At 39.5% G+C, this 17,586-nt stretch overlaps 1 protein-coding gene and 1 long non-coding RNA gene across 2 annotated transcripts; one reads left to right on the forward strand and one right to left on the reverse strand.

Annotated features, from left to right (window-relative positions):
• Positions 1–1,821: 1,821 nt before the first annotated feature.
• Positions 1,822–6,461, forward strand: LOC148920568 (putative helicase MAGATAMA 3). Its single transcript, XM_089046625.1, is given in 11 exon segments — positions 1,822–2,135; positions 2,241–2,753; positions 2,926–3,286; positions 3,289–3,971; positions 4,058–4,382; positions 4,453–4,711; positions 4,815–5,031; positions 5,261–5,546; positions 5,549–5,624; positions 5,793–5,921; positions 6,081–6,461. Coding segments are annotated over 10 exon segments (2,958 nt in total). The 5' UTR covers positions 1,822–2,018; the 3' UTR covers positions 5,914–5,921; positions 6,081–6,461.
• LOC148920569 (uncharacterized) lies at positions 6,430–8,869 on the reverse strand. Its single transcript, XR_016124354.1, has 3 exons — positions 8,587–8,869; positions 7,236–8,387; positions 6,430–6,911 (listed from the first exon to the last, which is right to left on the reverse strand). It is a non-coding gene; the product is annotated as an uncharacterized LOC148920569 (long non-coding RNA).
• Positions 8,870–17,586: the final 8,717 nt, after the last annotated feature.

Raw genomic sequence — 17,586 nt, forward strand, 5'->3', positions numbered from 1 at the left:
TATTTGGTTGTTGTGTTCCATAAAAATAAGATTCATTATCTGATTTTTCTTTTTCTTTTAATTTTTTTAATATAAAAATATGAATTTACCATATTATCCTCATTTAATTAATAATTTTAATTCTTAATATTTTGATCAACCAATGGCATTTTCTGATATTTTGAATGTTTCATCATTCTCTACCTTTTGCTTTATATATATATATATATATTAATGTATTAATATTTTAATTTATATGGGCAGTTTTACTCTCAATTTAGCAATAATATTAACAAACTTTAACGGTGAGACCGTTTTGATACTAAATAGAAAGTTGAAGGGCTATTGAAATGAAAATTTTAGTTCATGAACCAAAATGAAACTTGAGCAATAATTGGAAGACCATTTCAATCAAAAAACCCAAAAAAAGAAGAAAAAAAATAAACAAGAATCAGGTTAATTCCAAGAAATTAGATATCATACGAAACTATCTCATATTTAAAAGGGAGTTTCACTAAAACACCCAAAATGGGAGCTGAAATTATAAAAAAACTCAACACCCAAAACACTTTATAAACACACCCAAACCCCATTATTACACACACTCAAAACCCATTTATAAACACACCCAAAAAATATACAATTGTTGACTTTGGAGTTCATTTTGGGTGTGTTTCTATGTTTAAATAGTGTTTGAGTTTTTTATAAATACATGTTTAGGATTGGGTTTATTTATAAATTTGTATATTTAAAATACTTAGTATGAACCATTGCATTACATGAAACTTCACTTTTTGCACTTTTAAATTCACTTGTTGAGATTAGTAAATAGATCTATATTCATCACTATTGATTTCAAAACCATTACGATCAGCATAATTCTCTTCCGAGTGTTAAAAGAGATCCCAACTTTGAACCCCTACACTGTGGATAAGAAGATCCAAAAAAAAAAATATGGCATCAGAAGGATGACCAATAATGGCAACAATGGAAAATTAACCACACTAATTCAATATCTTGAATTTGAGCATTATTCCAGCATTTTATTTATGAACTAAGTCAAACATTTTTCTTTATAATTACCCCCAACAAATAGAAGGAATTGACAGTGATGCGTACATATAGACTTTCTATAGTAAGGATGTCCTTATTTTTCCTTACATATAAATAGTTTAAAATACAAATTTGCATTTATATGAACACGGTTATGGCTGTTATATCGCCGACTCTTCTGAATTACAGATTAATTACAATCCATTGAATTCTGTTCGCATTAGATACAAATTTGTATTGAATAAAGGTAGGACAATGGACTCTGGCTTGTGTATGAATTGAAAAACATCCTTTGGCTTATATTTTTCATCTTCGTTTTCTTCTAATTACTTTTCTGGAGTGAATTTTGATTTATCACTCATTCCTTGGCCTTAACCCCCATCTTTGTCCTTAGACTTGCTTTGGTCTGTTCCTTGCTCCATTGTCCTTGTTGGATTATGGTATTTCTATGTTGACATGTCTGTTTTGTTGGTGGGTTTTGGCTCCCCTTTGGGCCTCTGCCGTGGGGCTTTTATTGAATCGTCCCTTAACCATTATAAAAATAAAAAAATTTATAAAAAAATAAAAATAAAAAATAAATATCTGTCACTTTATAAAAAGAAAGGGCACTTCCAATGTTCTTGTACCCGTTTGTTTTCTTCCTATAAAAGAAAGTAATTTTTATAATCTTTATTTCTTTTTTTAATTCAAGCAATAGTCTAAACTTTATGTTATGAACCGAGACCACTCTTATATTCCTTCCATTTTTTCTATTTTAACATGAATGTTTAATTCTTACAAGTTGTTACTTTATACTTAGCTTAGCCCTTTATTCATTGCAAAAGTACTTGGGTATCAATTTGTTATTGCAAAGCAAAAGAAAACATGAAATGCAGCTGGTGGGAAGGTCTCTTCCGCTGCTCTGCTCTGCTTCGGTGCTAAGCAATTGACTTGAGCTTCCACTTACAAAGAATTCATTGCGAATATCAGAAAATCAGTAAGCAGCTATGGATCATCAAGAGACTAGTGTGGAAAAGAAGGGAGTTGCTGGCAGTGGCTTAATCAATTTGGTCTTCTCTTGGTCTATGGAGGATGTTCTCAACAGAAATCTATACAAAAACCAGGTTTGTCTGCTCTTCTTCGTATCTCGTCATGTAGTAATTACAATGTGATGAGTTATGCATGCTTGTCAATTTTGCTTTGATGTTTGTAAATTGTAATTACTACAGGTGACGAAAATTCCTGATACATTTTCGACCGTGACGAGTTACATGAAAACGTTCATTCCTTCGCTTGTTGAGGAAACACATGCTGATTTACTCTCAAGCATGGAGACTCTGCCACAGGCACCTACTTGTGAAATTCTGGCTGTTAAACCTAAGGGTCATAAAAATGCCAAGGACTTTTCTTATGTTATTATAATAAGGGGTAGTGGAGAAGCCAAAAATTATGAGCCGCAGCATGGAGATCTTATTGCCTTGACTGATATTAGAACAACAAGCAGTGATCATTTGAACAGGCTGAGAGATTCATATCTCATTGCGTATGTTCATCCAGGCGGAGATAATAGGCTCTTTATACGCTCATCAAAGCCTATAAGTAGAGGAGGAGGAGGAAAACTTTTTGCTGTCTATCTGATCAACATGACAACAAATGTTCGCATATGGAAAGCTTTGATCTCAGAAAAGGCAAACACAAATATAATTAAGAATGTGCTGCAAGTGCAACCCAAGTCATCACAGGTAATTTTTTTCTCTAGACTCCTTCTTTTCTTTAACATTATGCCTGCACATTAATTAGGCCTTGTTCTGTGTTTTCAGAATAAGGATGATCTACTCTTAGTGCATTGTTTGATATGTTTAGTTGCTTGATTCGCAAAGCTCCAAACAACGCATTTATGTTTCTTTCTTACAGGGTGGGAATTCTTGTTCAATTTGCTTTTCTAAGGAAAAATGCTCTGCTGCCCTTTCAAATAGATGGCCCTCAATGGGCTCTGATCTAAATGATTCCCAAGAAGCTGCAGTTTTAAACTGTATCAATTTGAGTAAATGTACGCACCAAAATACCATCAAACTAATATGGGGTCCTCCGGGGACTGGAAAAACCAAGACAGTTGCTATGTCACTCTTTGCCCTCTTGAAGTTGAAGTGCAGAACACTAACATGTGCTCCAACAAATGTCGCCGTGTTAGAAGTGACAGCGAGACTCCTGGGATTGATTAATCAGTCTCTTGATTATGGAAAGTATGGACTTGGAGATATAATTCTATTTGGGAAGGGGAGCGAATGAAGATCGATAATTATGATGACCTTGTTGAGGTATTTCTTGATTATCGTATTGAAATTCTGGCCCAGTGTTTTAACCCTGGGACTGGATGGAAACATTGGTTGGAGTCAATGATAGGTTTGCTTGAGGATCCACAGGAAAAGTACTCAACAAGGGATGATCAGAATGATTTTCAGACCTTTGAGGAGTTTGTGAAGGAAAAACTTAATTCAGTTGGTGAGCATGTAGAGTTTTGCATGGTAAATTTGTACACTCACTTACCAACTTCTTGCATTTCATTAGAGGTTGTGACTGACATGATTGGAGCTCTGGATTTGCTCAATTCTCTTAAATCTTTACTGCGTGAGGTTGGTTTTGCTAATGAGAGGTCACAATTAGTTCTAAAAGATTTTCTTCGTAAACTGAGGTCTCTTCGTAAATTTTGTGTTCCTAATTTGAAAATTTTGGAGAAAATAAAGATATTCTGCTTGGCAAATGCTTCCTTAATATTTTGCACCGTGTCAAGCGCTGCTAAATTGCAGACAGAGAATAAGACACCCCTGGATTTGTTAGTGATTGATGAAGCTGCTCAGCTTAAAGAATGTGAATCAGCAATTCCTTTGCAACTACCGGGTCTTCGCCATGCTATTCTCGTAGGAGATGAGAAGCAACTCCCTGCTATGGTTAAAAGCAAGGTATCATTTTGTCCCTTGTGCTGTTTAGTTTTCAAATTTTGAAAAGCTTTTATGTTTATGTGAATTTTGAACAATGCAACTTTCAGATTTCTGAGAAGGCTGGTTTTGGAAGAAGTTTGTTCGGAAGACTTGTACAGTTGGGACATAAGAAGCACCTTCTCAATGTCCAGTACAGAATGCATCCATCAATCGGCTTATTCCCGAAAGGGGAGTTTTACAAGAACCGGATATCAGATGGTCCAAATGTCAAGCAAAGAAGCTATGAGAGGTCTTTTCTTTCAGGAAAAATGTATGGATCCTACTCCTTTATAGATATAGTCAATGGAAAAGAAGAATTCGATCGCTGGCATAGTCCAAAAAATATGGTTGAGGTTGCTGTGGTCTGTGAGATTGTGGCAAGCCTTTACAGAGGTAAGTTTTGCTGTAAGCTAGTGTAGATGTTCTTAGCTTTTTTGTAACTTTTTTTTTTAATGGACCACAGAATTTACTCGAACAAAGAAGAAGGTTAGTGTTGGGGTAATATCACCTTACAAAGCTCAAGTTAACGCAATTCAAGAGAGAGTCGGAGAATACAGTGAAGTTTCTGGCACTGACTTCTCTGTAAGTGTGCGAACTGTTGACGGCTTTCAAGGTGGTGAAGATGATGTGATAATTATCTCCACTGTCAGATGTAACGAGAAAGGATCTGTAGGTTTCGTCTCCAATCTTCAAAGAGCAAACGTTATGCTAACGCGTGCAAGGTACTTCTGTCATATTAGGGGTTTTACATGCAGCAGCTTGGATCTAGTTTCTGAATTTTTGATGGTTTTTGATGAACTTCATCAATTGTTTTATGTCTGTTAGGTACTGTCTTTGGATTTTGGGGAACGAAGCAACTTTGATCAGCAGTAACTCTATTTGGAAGAAGCTAATTCTTGATGCAAAGAAACGCAAATGTTTCTATAATGCTCATGAGGACAAGGACTTAGCTCAGGCCATTGCAGCAGCCCTCATGGAGCTTGGCCAACTACACATTCTACTTAATGCTGATTCTCTGCTGTTCAAAAACGCCAAATGGAAGGTATGCTGCCACATTTCCCTTTCGTTCAAGTTCTACATGGCACCTAAATTATCAAGGCTTTATAGACTTCACAAATCTCCTCTGTTACATGTATAAATTATCCAGGGAGAGCTGAATAGGGGAACATGCCTTTTTAAAGGCAAATTCGTTCTGCGTTTAGATTCTGTGTTTTGCAGCATTTATTCTTCGTGTATTAGTATCAGCATTAATCAATCTTCTTCCTGTATAGGTTTATTTCACCCAAAAATTTCAGAATTCCATGGAAACGATTAAAGACACTGACATCCGTGGAGAAGTGGTTTCCTTATTAACAAAGCTCTCTGACGGCTGGCGCCAAACTTGCAAGGATAAAAGAGTTATAATTCATGGGGGGACTTGTGGTCAGCTGTTAGAGAAGTATAAAGTGAAAGGGCAGCTGAATCTCATTTGGTCTGTAGATGTTCTTGAAGAGAACTCAGATTACGTCCAGGTTATGAAGATTTGGGATGTTCTTCCAGTTTCGATACTTCCGAATTTGCGGAGCGGCTTCAGATCATATTTCGTAGTTATACAGCTGATAAGATGAACCTCTGCCAGCTCAGATGTGTTGAGGGGTACGTATGCACTCACTTTTAATTTTTCTTGTGAATTTATTCATTGTGTACATATAGAAATTTAGCAAAAGTTAAGTTGTATAGAATAGAACAGCACATTTGTGCTGATTAAGAGGTTTCCATAAACATGGCTTGAATCATCCATCCATTGTTTCTCAATTGGTATAGAGACAAAGTTGTTCCGATGAGATCTGCAGTAGATTCGAGCAGTTCCCGTGAGGCTGATCCTGTGGAGATCCTTTCAAAACCGTTATCCTCACTCAGTCTAACGGATGAGCCACAAACATAAAGTAGTGGGTGAGTGTTTACTCTGTACATCTTCCATATGACTACATGTTCTCAAGATTTTCACTCTCTCTTTCTAAATACAAGATATGTAAATTAACACAATTCTCTCATTTGGGATCAATGATTGTTGCAATTAAGTACTGATCCTTTCATATAAATAATTATCAGAAAGAGTAACATGTCCACAAGGTGGAGAAAGAAGGACACCGGGTTGAGGAGGTAATCAAGCTTTGCTTAGTTGAGGCACACAATTTCTAATTTCCTATCTTCTACCTACTTACCAGATAACATTGAAATGCTTCTCCATTTAAGCCATCTTTCCATAAATAAACTTTGGTATATTTTGACACAACTTTTGAAAACGGTGTGCAGCATAGCAGCAGCAGCAACAACGGAAGAATTAGAAGGTGTTGTACCTCCGTGAGATGTCATATATATCAAAGTTTTAGCCATTACCTGATATAGAGAAAGTAGAAATATGTTTATCTTTGATTACTTGATCAAACAATTTCTGAAATATATGAATGAAGAACCAATTATATTACTTTATAGCAAGCATCCATGGGTCCGTCCCCTTGTTATAAGGTGTTTAAGGCTCTAGTTTCTATCAACTTTGGTTCAAAACCCAAGAAAACAGGTACCGGAGCTAGAACAACGTCCACCAACCGTTGTCAAGAATATAAAATCTCAGAGAGTGAATTTCAAGCCTTGGATAACCTTGGACGACCACTCGTTGCCAATTTATTTTGCGTTAGATACTTAACACTGACCAATTCAAAACGCACAAGCCTAATTCAATCTAACAGGTGCCAAAGTTTTGAATTTCGTCAGCTAAAACTCTCCGTTCCTGAATCAAGGGGAAGAATATGTAAAAGGAGAGGGAAGTCCTTGCTCATGTGACAGCTCCAAAGACACTCCCTTGGCCCCTCTAACTTGTTCCACAAACCCCTCTGCTATCCAAAGTCGAATAAGTGTTTTTACACCGAATCAAATAATCTCCTGGAAAAATGCAACCAAGCTTAAGATGGTAGGGTAAATCATTGAAGCTTAGCCAGTTTTTGGTTGACATGAGAGCACCGAAAGCTACAATGCCTAGAGTTTTCCAGCAAGATCCCTGGCTTTGAGTTCAAAGCTCTGGTGGGTAAAATCTATTTGAACAGCTAGAGAAAGCTTTCATGCAAAATAGATCCCAAGCCTCACTCCTTTTGAGTGGCTGAACATGAAGAACAATGGGCATTTCTCACCCACAAACACATCTAAGCAGAGAGCATTTATAAAATTATATAAGCATATAAATATAATAGAAGGAAAAGTAACACCTACTTGCAATTGTTCATCAGTCATCACCATCCTCATGCTTCACATTCACAAGTGGCCCTGCCAACTGAGCATTCTTTTCTGCTACTTACATTCCCATTCCCATTCGCATATTGCAAAATAAATATCCAACATCCATAATATTTAACTAAATTATAAACAGGAAAACCCAAATATAACCTAATAAAATTGGGAGTAAAGTTCTATCCCATGAATTATCATGCTAATCGAACTCAACCCCTCAAACTTAAAAATCAGCCAATTCAGCTCAAACTCATTAAAACAACCAATTTAACCCTTGCCCTTTACGTTTCTCGAATTTCATCCAATTTTCCGTTAATGATAAGGGTAAATTTGTCATTTCGAGTAAAGTAAAAATCAATACATAAAACAAAATTATCATAATAATAATAAAATCTTAAACATTGGCATGTATTATGATCTTTTTTACAAACCATATGGGAGAAGAGAGGATTAGAACATGGATAACTGCTTCTAATCAAACCACTTAACTTCTGGTGCATGTATTACGTTAGAAACAAGAATCAGGCTATAAAAAAAAAAAAGGTTTTTGATTGAAATGGTCCCCAACTATTGCTTGAGTTTCATTTTGGTCAACGAACTAAATTTTTCATTTAAATAGTCTTTCAACTCTCTATTTGGTATCAAAATGGTCCTACCGTAAAAGTCTGTCCATCCCGGCAACTCCCCCGATTCCTATTTCACCCAGTTCCTCTCTCTGTCAATTATTCTGTTGAACACTATAACTTGTCCGCCACAGAATATGGTCATTTGTGCCTTTTGAGGCTCTCCTGGGGAATATTTCTTCACACTGACACATGATGAACAAGCCAGAATGAGCCTAAGAAAATACTTCACATATAAGTTATGACAGACCTCGCTATATATAACTTCCTACTTGTCCATGTGCAATAAACTGAACAAAATCATTTGCTGCAACAATGCATTTAAATTTACAGAAAATGGATCTACGGAACCTCTTCTATGGGAACAGAGGAGCCAAAACCAGCTTGTTGAGGGAACAAATCCATGGATTTAAAGTCTCTAAGAGTTGTTGGCACATTTCTTGAATTTTCCAGAAATGAAAAGAAATTCATGTAGCAGGTGGGGCATTCTGACGAAACATCGCAGGTGTCCCTGTCCATGTAGCAGCATCAGCTCAATGAATCAAATACAATCTTAGGAACTAAATAAGAAAAATTCTAAAACCCTTTGGTGGACAGCTACTAGAAACAGAAATGTTAAGGGCAGATTAGAGATGGGTATTCTGAGTTCGATTTTGGGTTTTTGCGATTTTGGAGTTGGAACCTCAATTGGGCTTGTGATCGGGTATTACCTCTTCATCTACTTCCAGCCAACTGATGTCATGGTCGGCTCTATCTTCCTTTCTTATTCTCCAATTTCCTTCTTCTTCATTGATAATTCTGCCCTTTGTGATGGGATCTATCTAGCTGGGAGAGGAGGTAGTGGGTGTCTTGAGAAATTTTTGGTGGGAGAGGAGGCTCGTGGGGGGAGAGAGACAGAGAGAGTGGTGGTGGTGGTGAATAACATCTCTTCCTTGTTCCTGAATACTGGTCCTCCAACTACAATAGGTATTTCTGGTGAGATTCAATTTTTATTTTCTAATTTTAATAATAGTTTCCTTTAATTTTTAATTAAAGTGTTAATATTTTAATTTATATGGATAGTTTTATCCTCAATTTAGCGATAATATTAACAAACTTTAACGGTGAGATCGTTTTGAAACTAAATAGATAATTGAAGGGCTATTGAAATGAAAATTTTAATTCATGAACCAAAATGAAACTCAAGCAATAATTGGAAGACCATTTCAATCAAAAACCAAAAAAAAAAAAAAAAAAGGAAACAAGAATCAGGTTAATCCCAAGAAATTAGATATCATAGTGTTCACCCGTTTTGCGTTTACTCTTGTAGTGGAAGGGCAAAGTTTCCCACTGCCTTGAGAACCATGGTTTGGTCAACAAGTCAGTTTTTTTTGGTGTGCTGGCGTTCCACTACTAGCAATGAAGATTCTAGCAGACTTAGTTTAGAATGGATAACTTGCGCCCCAAGTTACTGATTTCTGCAAACAAACAATTGTGAATTTGGGTAAGGAATATCTCCCAAGTAAGTTATTGTCTTGCCTCAGATGGTGAGGATTTTAACAATTTATCTCGATATAAAGAGGTTGTTACGGCGAGAATGATTGATGGAATTTAAATTTGTCTTAAGCGAGCGCATTTTACAAAACTATAAAAATAAGTGAGAACAATCTCTTTGTTCCAACAAGCTGGGAACAATAAGAGCAATCGCATCCGAGCTTGTAAAGCGGAATTACATTGCAGTTCGAAGGTGTAGTGAGCGTGGGTATGGCTGCCTCAAGTGATGGTAATTTTCTTCTTAATCGCTCTTTATTTTACGTAATTACATTCTAGTTTTACTTCCTTAAGCTTATTCTGTCTTTCTAGGTAGAAGTGCAAGTCTGCTGCCTTACAGCGCGATGACCACTCCTTGAAGCCTTCAATTGTTCTGTAAGTGTTTATTGCATTTTTGGGTTTTCTCTTACATTTCTTTTTTTACTTATGCTTCCTCGGCAATGCCTATTCATTCCCTTCCGGTTCATCTACCACGACCTCCTTTGCTGATCCAGATTTGGCAAAGTTTGAAGCTATGGACTTAGATGCCCAGCTAGAAAGATTGGAGATGCTCAGCTTTCCTGTAGGCAAGGCAAAATCCAAGGCAATGGAGGAGGCTATGGAGAGGTGAAGATCTGTCATCCTCTTGAACTAGATTTGGATGAGGATAGGAAGCCATTGACCAGTGATGAAGGATCTGGACTTGCTGCGCAGACAGAACATGGCCCCAAAACCTATACTTGAAATGAGCCTTGGTTGGCAAGGGATGTGCTCAACCTTTATGACCGTTATGAGGATCTCAAGCCCACCTTCAAAACCTCTGAGTTCTGCAAGGCCAAAGCCACTGCAGACAAATTGGAGAAGCAGATTGCAGAGCTTCAAAATCAGTGGCGAGTGCAGAAGTGAAGAAACAGGCTCGGGGCTGGGTGAGCTCCAAGACTAAGGCTACCTTCCTTGTGCGAGCATGGTTGTAGCTTCCAGGCCAGCCTCGGAGATTGCAGAGGCTTCAATCCATCAGGGGGTGTTGCTTCAAAAAGAACTTTCCATTAAAAAGACCAACTTGCAAGAAACTCTCAAGAAATTAGGATTTTGATTTTGTTAGTTTATTTATGCTTTTATTTTTTGCTTTATGATGAACAATTTTCCATGGGGAAGGCCCCATGGCTATTTATTTTAAATAAAGTTTATTTTTGTTGCAATTTTGGTTTTCAATTTCTTTTGAAAAAATAAACAGAAGTGATAAAAAACAAAAGGGAAATAAACTGTAAACAACTTGGATTAGAAATAAATTCTGGATAGAATCTGAAATAAACAGTTTTCGGTGTTGTTCCTTCTCTATCACGGGATCTGTCTGTATGGCTTGTGAGTCCCACATAGTTGGGAAAAACTTTTTCAACCATTTGCCATTGATTGGGGCAGCGTGAACTTCCCCTTTTCGATCCTGCAACCTGTATGCCCCCATTCCAAGGATCTGATTGATTATGAAAGGGCCTTCCCATGTAGGTGACCATTTTCCACAACCAGCCACATGTGTTCCAAGGGGCATAACTGCTTTCCAGACTATCTCTCCCTCTTCAAAATTCTTGTTCTTGACTCTTTTGTTATAAGCCCTTGACACAGCTTGCTTTCCTGCAGGAGTTTATTGAGGTGTCAATTCTACTTGCATCAATTCTTCCAGTTCTAGCATGGCTTGAGAGTAGTTTTCTCATACAGTTATGTTGGTGAGCAATTCGAGGATTGAACAGCGATCTCCATAGGCAGAATTGCATCATGACCATAGGTTAATGCATAGGGGGTCATGCTAGTTGCTTCTCTTTTTGAAGTTCTATATACCCACAGAGTTTCTGACAACTTCTCATGCCACTGCTTTAGATTCTTCTCAAGCATTTCTCTGATAATGTTGATGATTACCTTGTTGCTTGATTTTGCCTGCCCGTTAGCTTGAGCATAATAGGGAGTGGATTGAAGCAGCCTGAATTTGAATGCCTCTGCCATATCCAGCATTTCTCCGGATATGAAAGAAGATCCTCTGTCAGTTGTGATTGATTCTGGGATGCCAAATCTCTGTATAATCTATTCTTCTATGAAAGTGATGATCTCTTAAGATGTAGTGGATTTAACAGGCTTGGCTTCTACCCACTTAGTGAAATAGTCTGTGGCAACAATGATAAAGCAGTCTGCTAGGCTGCTGGTGGATAGATCTTGCCAATGAGGTCCATTGCCCATCCTCTAAAGGGCCATGGCTTTACCACTGGATTCATGGGAACTGAAAGAGCCTGCTGGATTGGGCCGTGTCTTTGACAAGACTCACACCCCTTGGAATAGTCAATGCAATCTTTCATCATGGTTGGACAGAAGTAGCCATACCTTCTAATTAACCAGCACATTTTCCTCCCACCTTGATGAGCTCCACAGATTCCTTTATGAGTTTCCCCCATGACTTTCATGTATTCTTTCTTTCCGAGGCACCTTAAAAGCACCTCATCCTTACTCTTTCGGACCAAATCTTCGTTCCACATAAGGTAGTTCAAAGCCATGATTCTGACTCTCTTCTCAGAGGGCAGAGTTGGATATCGTAAGTAAGTCATGATAGGATTTCTCCAATCATCTTCAGTGATTGCGGCAGAATTGACATCTATTTACATCCCCCTGGTTAGAACAGATGGTAGGCTTTTCTTCCCTATCTTAATGATTCTTTGTACACAATCTTCAGGTATTTGTGTGTCTGTTGCTACCTGAGCCAATTCATTGGCTGCAAAGTTTTCTTCCCTTGGGATATGCTCCCAAGTACCTTCTCTGAATTCTGTCAGAAGATTCCTAGCTGCCACCAAGTAGACGGCTAGAGAAGGGCTTAGGCACTTGTATTCCCCAAGCAATTTGTTTCAAAACAAGCATGGAATCTCCTAAGATTTCCACAGATTGGATTCCTAGTTCTACCAGCATTTCTAAGCCAATGATTAGAGCCTCATATTCTGCCCTGTTGTTGGTGCACTGAAATCCAATTGGAAAGAGTAATGATGTCGATTCCAAGTGGTTCTTCCAAAACAATTCTTGCCCCAGAAGTTACATCAATTTTTGATCCATCAAAGTACAGCTTCCAAGGTGTGAGATGAACCGAATAGATAGGATTGTTGAGGCAAGTGTGAGCTCTGGTCAATAGATCAGCATTTGCTATGTCCAAAGAGTCCATGTTTTCAATCTCCTCCCCGGGATGATCTGGTAGGAAGTCTGCCACAGCTTGTCCTTTGACAGCTTTCTAAGGAACATATCTGAAGGCAAATTCTATCAAGGCCAAGGTCCATTTTCCAATTCTGCCTCTCAGCATTGGTCTTGTTAGCATGTATTTGATCAGATCTGTTTTGGCAATGATGTAGATGATGTATGGCAGCATGTAGTGTTTGAGTTTCACAGCAGTGAAGTACAAGGCTAGGCAAAGTTTTTCAATCGCAGAGTATTTTCTTTCCACCTCTGTTAGAGTTCTGCTCAGGTAGTAGACTGCATGTTCCTTCCCTTCCTTGTTATCTTGAACCAACAGACTCCCAATGGATACTTCTGATGCAGATACATAGAGCTTGAGTGGTCTGCCTCTCTTTGGTGGGGACAGAACTGGTGGATTTGAGAGGTAATGCTTGATTTCCTCAAAATCTTGTTGGTGCTGTTCTTCCCACTTGAAGGTTTGTTCCTGTTTCAATCTTAACAAAGAGGAGAAAGGCTGGATCTTCTCTATAGAATTAAATATGAATCTCCTTAGAAAATTAATTTTTCCTAAGAGACTCTGCAATTCTTTCTTGTTCCTAGGCGGCTGAGCTTCTATGATGGACTTTGCTTTGTTTTTGTGGATTTCTATGCCTCTCTGGTGGACTAAGAATCCTAGGAAATTTCCTGCTTGAACTCCAAAAACACACTTCTTTGGGTTCATCTTCAGTTTATGTTGCCTCATTCTTAGGAATGCCCTCCTTAGATTTGACATGTGGTTTCCCTCCTCTGGGGATTTAATCACTACATCATCGATATAAACTTCCAAAGAATGCCCTATCATATCATGGAAGACAGAATTCATTGCCCTTTGATAAGTGGCTCCTGCATTTCTTAAGCCAAAAGGCATTACAGTGTACTCAAAAGCACCTATATGTCCTGGACACATGAAGGCTGTCTTGTGGATGTCTTCTTCTGCTACCATGATCTGATTGTAACCTGCATTGCCATCCATAAAAGATAGCATCTTGTTGTGGGCAGCTCCATCTACTAGCATGTCTGCCATTGGCGTAGGGTACTTATCCTTGGGAGAAGCTTCATTTAGATTTCTGTAGTCCACACAAATTCTGACCGCCGGTTTTCTCTTCAGCTGGTATAATATTAGCTAGCCAATCAGCATAGATGGCTGGCCTGATGAATCATGCCTTGAGCAGCCTTTCTATTTCTTCTTTGACCTTTAGTTCTGTGTCCATGGACATTCTTCTTCTGGCCTGTTTGATTGGAAGGTAACCCTCTTTGATTGGCAGCTTGTGCTCTACTAATTTCCTGTCTAGTCCTGGCATTTCATGATAATGCCAAGCAAAACAATCTCTAAACTCCTGCAAAAGTGCAATGAGCTCAGTCTTAAGTGGTTCTTTCAATAGTGTGCTAATAAAAGTAGGTCTTGGATCCTCTTCTGTCCCTAAGTTTATTTCCTGTAAAGGATCTTCCATACGGAGAGTCATCCGTGATCTTTGGCGTAAAATCTAGCACTTCCTCCTGTAATTCTTCTTCCTTCTGGTCTTCCATGCTTTCATGGGTGAATTCTGCCATATTAATGGCTGGATCCTGCATGAAGAGCTTCATTTCCTCCCAATATATCAACAATCTTTTTGTAATGGATCGGATTGTTGCGGCTCGATCCTTCTTCTGTTGATTGGGACTAAACATCAGAGTTCTGGAAGTTTAGAACAAAAGGTCTATTCAGATCCTCTAAGGAATTGGTTAGACCATCTTCAAGGAGCCTCTGGGCTGTGACACCATGAGGGCGGTCGTTCTGGTTGACTCCAAGGAAGGTGAAAGGACCAAGGTCATCATGATAGTACCTTGCTTCGGAACACATGGCAGAAGGCAGAAATGGCCATGGATCGGCCTCTACTATCTCCATGTAACCTTCTTCATTCCATAAAGCTAACTGTTGATGAAGAGTGGAAGGAACACATAGACTATGATGAATCCAGTCTTTGCCAAGCAGTGCATTGTAAGTGGTAGAAGTAGTATCCACCACAAAGAATGCAATCTTCAGCTTCTTGCTTCCTACTATAACATCCACATCTAAGATCCCATGAGTCTTGGTAATGCCCCCTGCGAAATTGGTGACAGTCAAGCGGGTTGGAATCAAATCCCTTTCTGCTGCCCATCTTGCTCAGATTCTGTGAGGCAGAAGGTTGATGGTTGCACCTCCATCTACCATGATTTTAGGAATAGGAACACCCCCAAAGTTTGCTGTTATGAACAAGGGTCTGAGGTGCCAACTTGTATTCAAAACTTTCCTCGGAAAATACATCTCCCTCCAGTGCTTTCCTGTCCCTCTGCAGCCCAGAACTTTTCTGACATAATGAACACCATGTTGATGTCTAGGTCACCTTGTAACAAGTCCTCCAATTCTGCACCAAAGGCCTCAGTTTCTGCATCCAATTCTCCGTCATAATCCATCTGTTCCTCACCGTATTCCTCCGTCCATTCTCCCTGTTCTCCTATTCCGAGGAGTGCATTCTAGTCATCTGTAGATGGCTCATAATCCAGTTGCTCCTCTTCATATTCCTCAGTCTAGTCCTATTGTCCTTCTATTGGAATAGGGTCGGATTTTCCTTCTGGTTGTGGAGTTTTAAGTAGATTTCCTGAGGTGGAGGCAGGATGGATAGAAGGTTTCTGAAGATTACTTTCATCGACTTCTATGGTGAGAGATTGCTTGTTACATGCAGGAAGCATTCTGGCTTTCCCTTTTACGCGAGGTGGTTTATGGAATTATCTGCGCATTGCTCTTGTTATTGAGGAATGTGCAATACTGTCTCTGAACCCTCCTCTTTTGAGTTCTTGTTAGCTCCATTGTTGGTCTGCCATTCTTCTCGATGAATACTACCGCCTTCAATGATAGTCGCAGAGGTTTCTCATTTACAGAATTTTATTGATATTTCCTCCTTGGGCTGCTTAGTCGTTCTTACGCTGGGTCGGACAGGCTGGGGTAGTCTCTCTATCTAGCTCTATCATGGGATGTGGTTCCAATCGGTCAAAAACACTAGGGTGGCAGTTCCTGTCTATCTAGGACCACTTTCACCACCTCACATTTGCACTTCTGCGAGCACTACCCAGTGAGATGGTTGCCTTTGGTCTCTCAATAGTCTCTTTTGAGACTATTACGCTCTCTTTGGGTGGCCTCTGTTGGTTTGCCCTCTTACATTACAGCCAATTTATGTTGACCATGTTGACTTGTGGTGGGGAAAAGTGCATTGTGAGATGGAGGCTTCTGCCCGACTTGACCTTTCCATTATCCCTTCTTGTATGACATCTCTGAAAACAACACAACTATTGGTAGAATGATTCCAAGAATTGTGCCATCTGCAATACTGTCGCCCTTGAGTTCTTGGCTTGGGCATTCTGTGGGGTGTCTCTATTGCTTTTTGCAGCAACATTTCATCAAACAAAGCATCCACCTTGGTTAGATCAAAGGAATACACCTTGTTCTGCGTCGGTTTGTTTGGAACAAACCCTCCTGTGAATGGTGGGGGCTTCTGATCTTTTGGAGGCTTTGTAAGAGCCTTACAACCGATGGGGTGCTTTAATTTTGCCATTTCTGCCACGACAATCTCTCTCTCCTCCGAGCCTTCTGTGTCTTCTTCTGACTCTACTTTAATCATATGTATTGAAGAAGAAGGGGACTTGTAATATGTTCATTTGGAAGAGTTCCTCTTCTTTGTTCTTCTGAGCGACTCCTCGTATGGATGCTTTATCGCGATTCTGCGGATCTCCAAGCGACATCCCATCAAATCTTTTTCTCAAAGAGATCTTGAGGGCAGCTTTAGCCATTTGAATGAAGTGTCTTTCTTCCATGGGGATTCGGCACTTCATTTTGAGCTTCTGAACCAGTTATAAAGTCTTGGGCAAGTTCATCTTCACTCTGCTTGAGGCGACAAGGTAGTGATGGTGACTTCTAGGTCCGGAAGAAAATTCGGAAAAGCCTTAGCTTTAGCAGCGTGGTTATTCTCTATGGCTATACACTGGACAGAAAATCTGCCCATGTGCTCGACTGATGAAGCGTTGGGATCCTCTCTGTTAAACAAAGTGAAGTTTGGTACTTTGAAACCTGGGGATAAGGGTATATGATCAATGTAAGGTAGATATGGCTTTCTGTAGGTGGGCCTTTCTCCTCTTCTGGCTTCAGGCTCCATCATTTCTCTGATCATCCTTTGCAATGCCCCCACGTCATTTAAAGCATTAATAGGGAGGAGATTTTGCCCCTGTTCTGGTTGGCGTAATCAATCCAGCCCTATATGGTGCAGCAGAACTTCTTCCTGTGTTCCTCCTGTTCTTCGGATCTAGGTGGTTCCTCCAATTTGCCCCCCCTGTTCCTATCATTGTTAGCAAAAGGGTAGTTTCCCCCTCTGCCTCTCATTCCTCTTGTAGGTGGAGGGAATGGATTGAGATCCATCCTTTTGGGTCATGAGGGCAACATTCTTTGTTGACGAATTGCCAAAGGTGATCTGTGGGGCCACTTGTTATGGAATAGGTGAGGCTCTGGTTGATTCTGCTAAATCTGTCATGGTGCAGGGCCTTACGGTCGGATTAGGGCTGCGTTCTTGGCGGAAGAGCTCCTCCCCTCGCTAGCTGAATTTCCTCACGTTCGGCATCTAGCTATCTGCGCAATAAGAGGATTCTCTTGATATGGCCATGCCAATCCTGGTGGGGACCATAGGAAGGTCTAGCTCTTTGGACTCTGACATCCGGTTGGGATTACAGCCATGGCGACCTCACGATCCTTCAATCGCCTATTAACTGCCATTGTACCATGGCTGTCATATTATTTAAGTATATTGGCTCCTTTGTGTTGTGACCTCTTGTTGTAACACTGATTCTTGTATCAGTTCATCCTTAGGTAGTCCTGGATCTTCTGCTCCTGTCTTTGCCGTGTCTTGAGTCGGGCATCACTCTCCTTTGATTCAGTCCTTCCATGAGAGCCACCTGGTTTA

The sequence above is a fragment of the Prunus mume genome, linkage group LG2 (assembly GCF_029339155.1).
Source record: "Prunus mume cultivar Tortuosa linkage group LG2, ASM2933915v1, whole genome shotgun sequence".
Taxonomy (NCBI): domain Eukaryota; kingdom Viridiplantae; phylum Streptophyta; class Magnoliopsida; order Rosales; family Rosaceae; genus Prunus; species Prunus mume.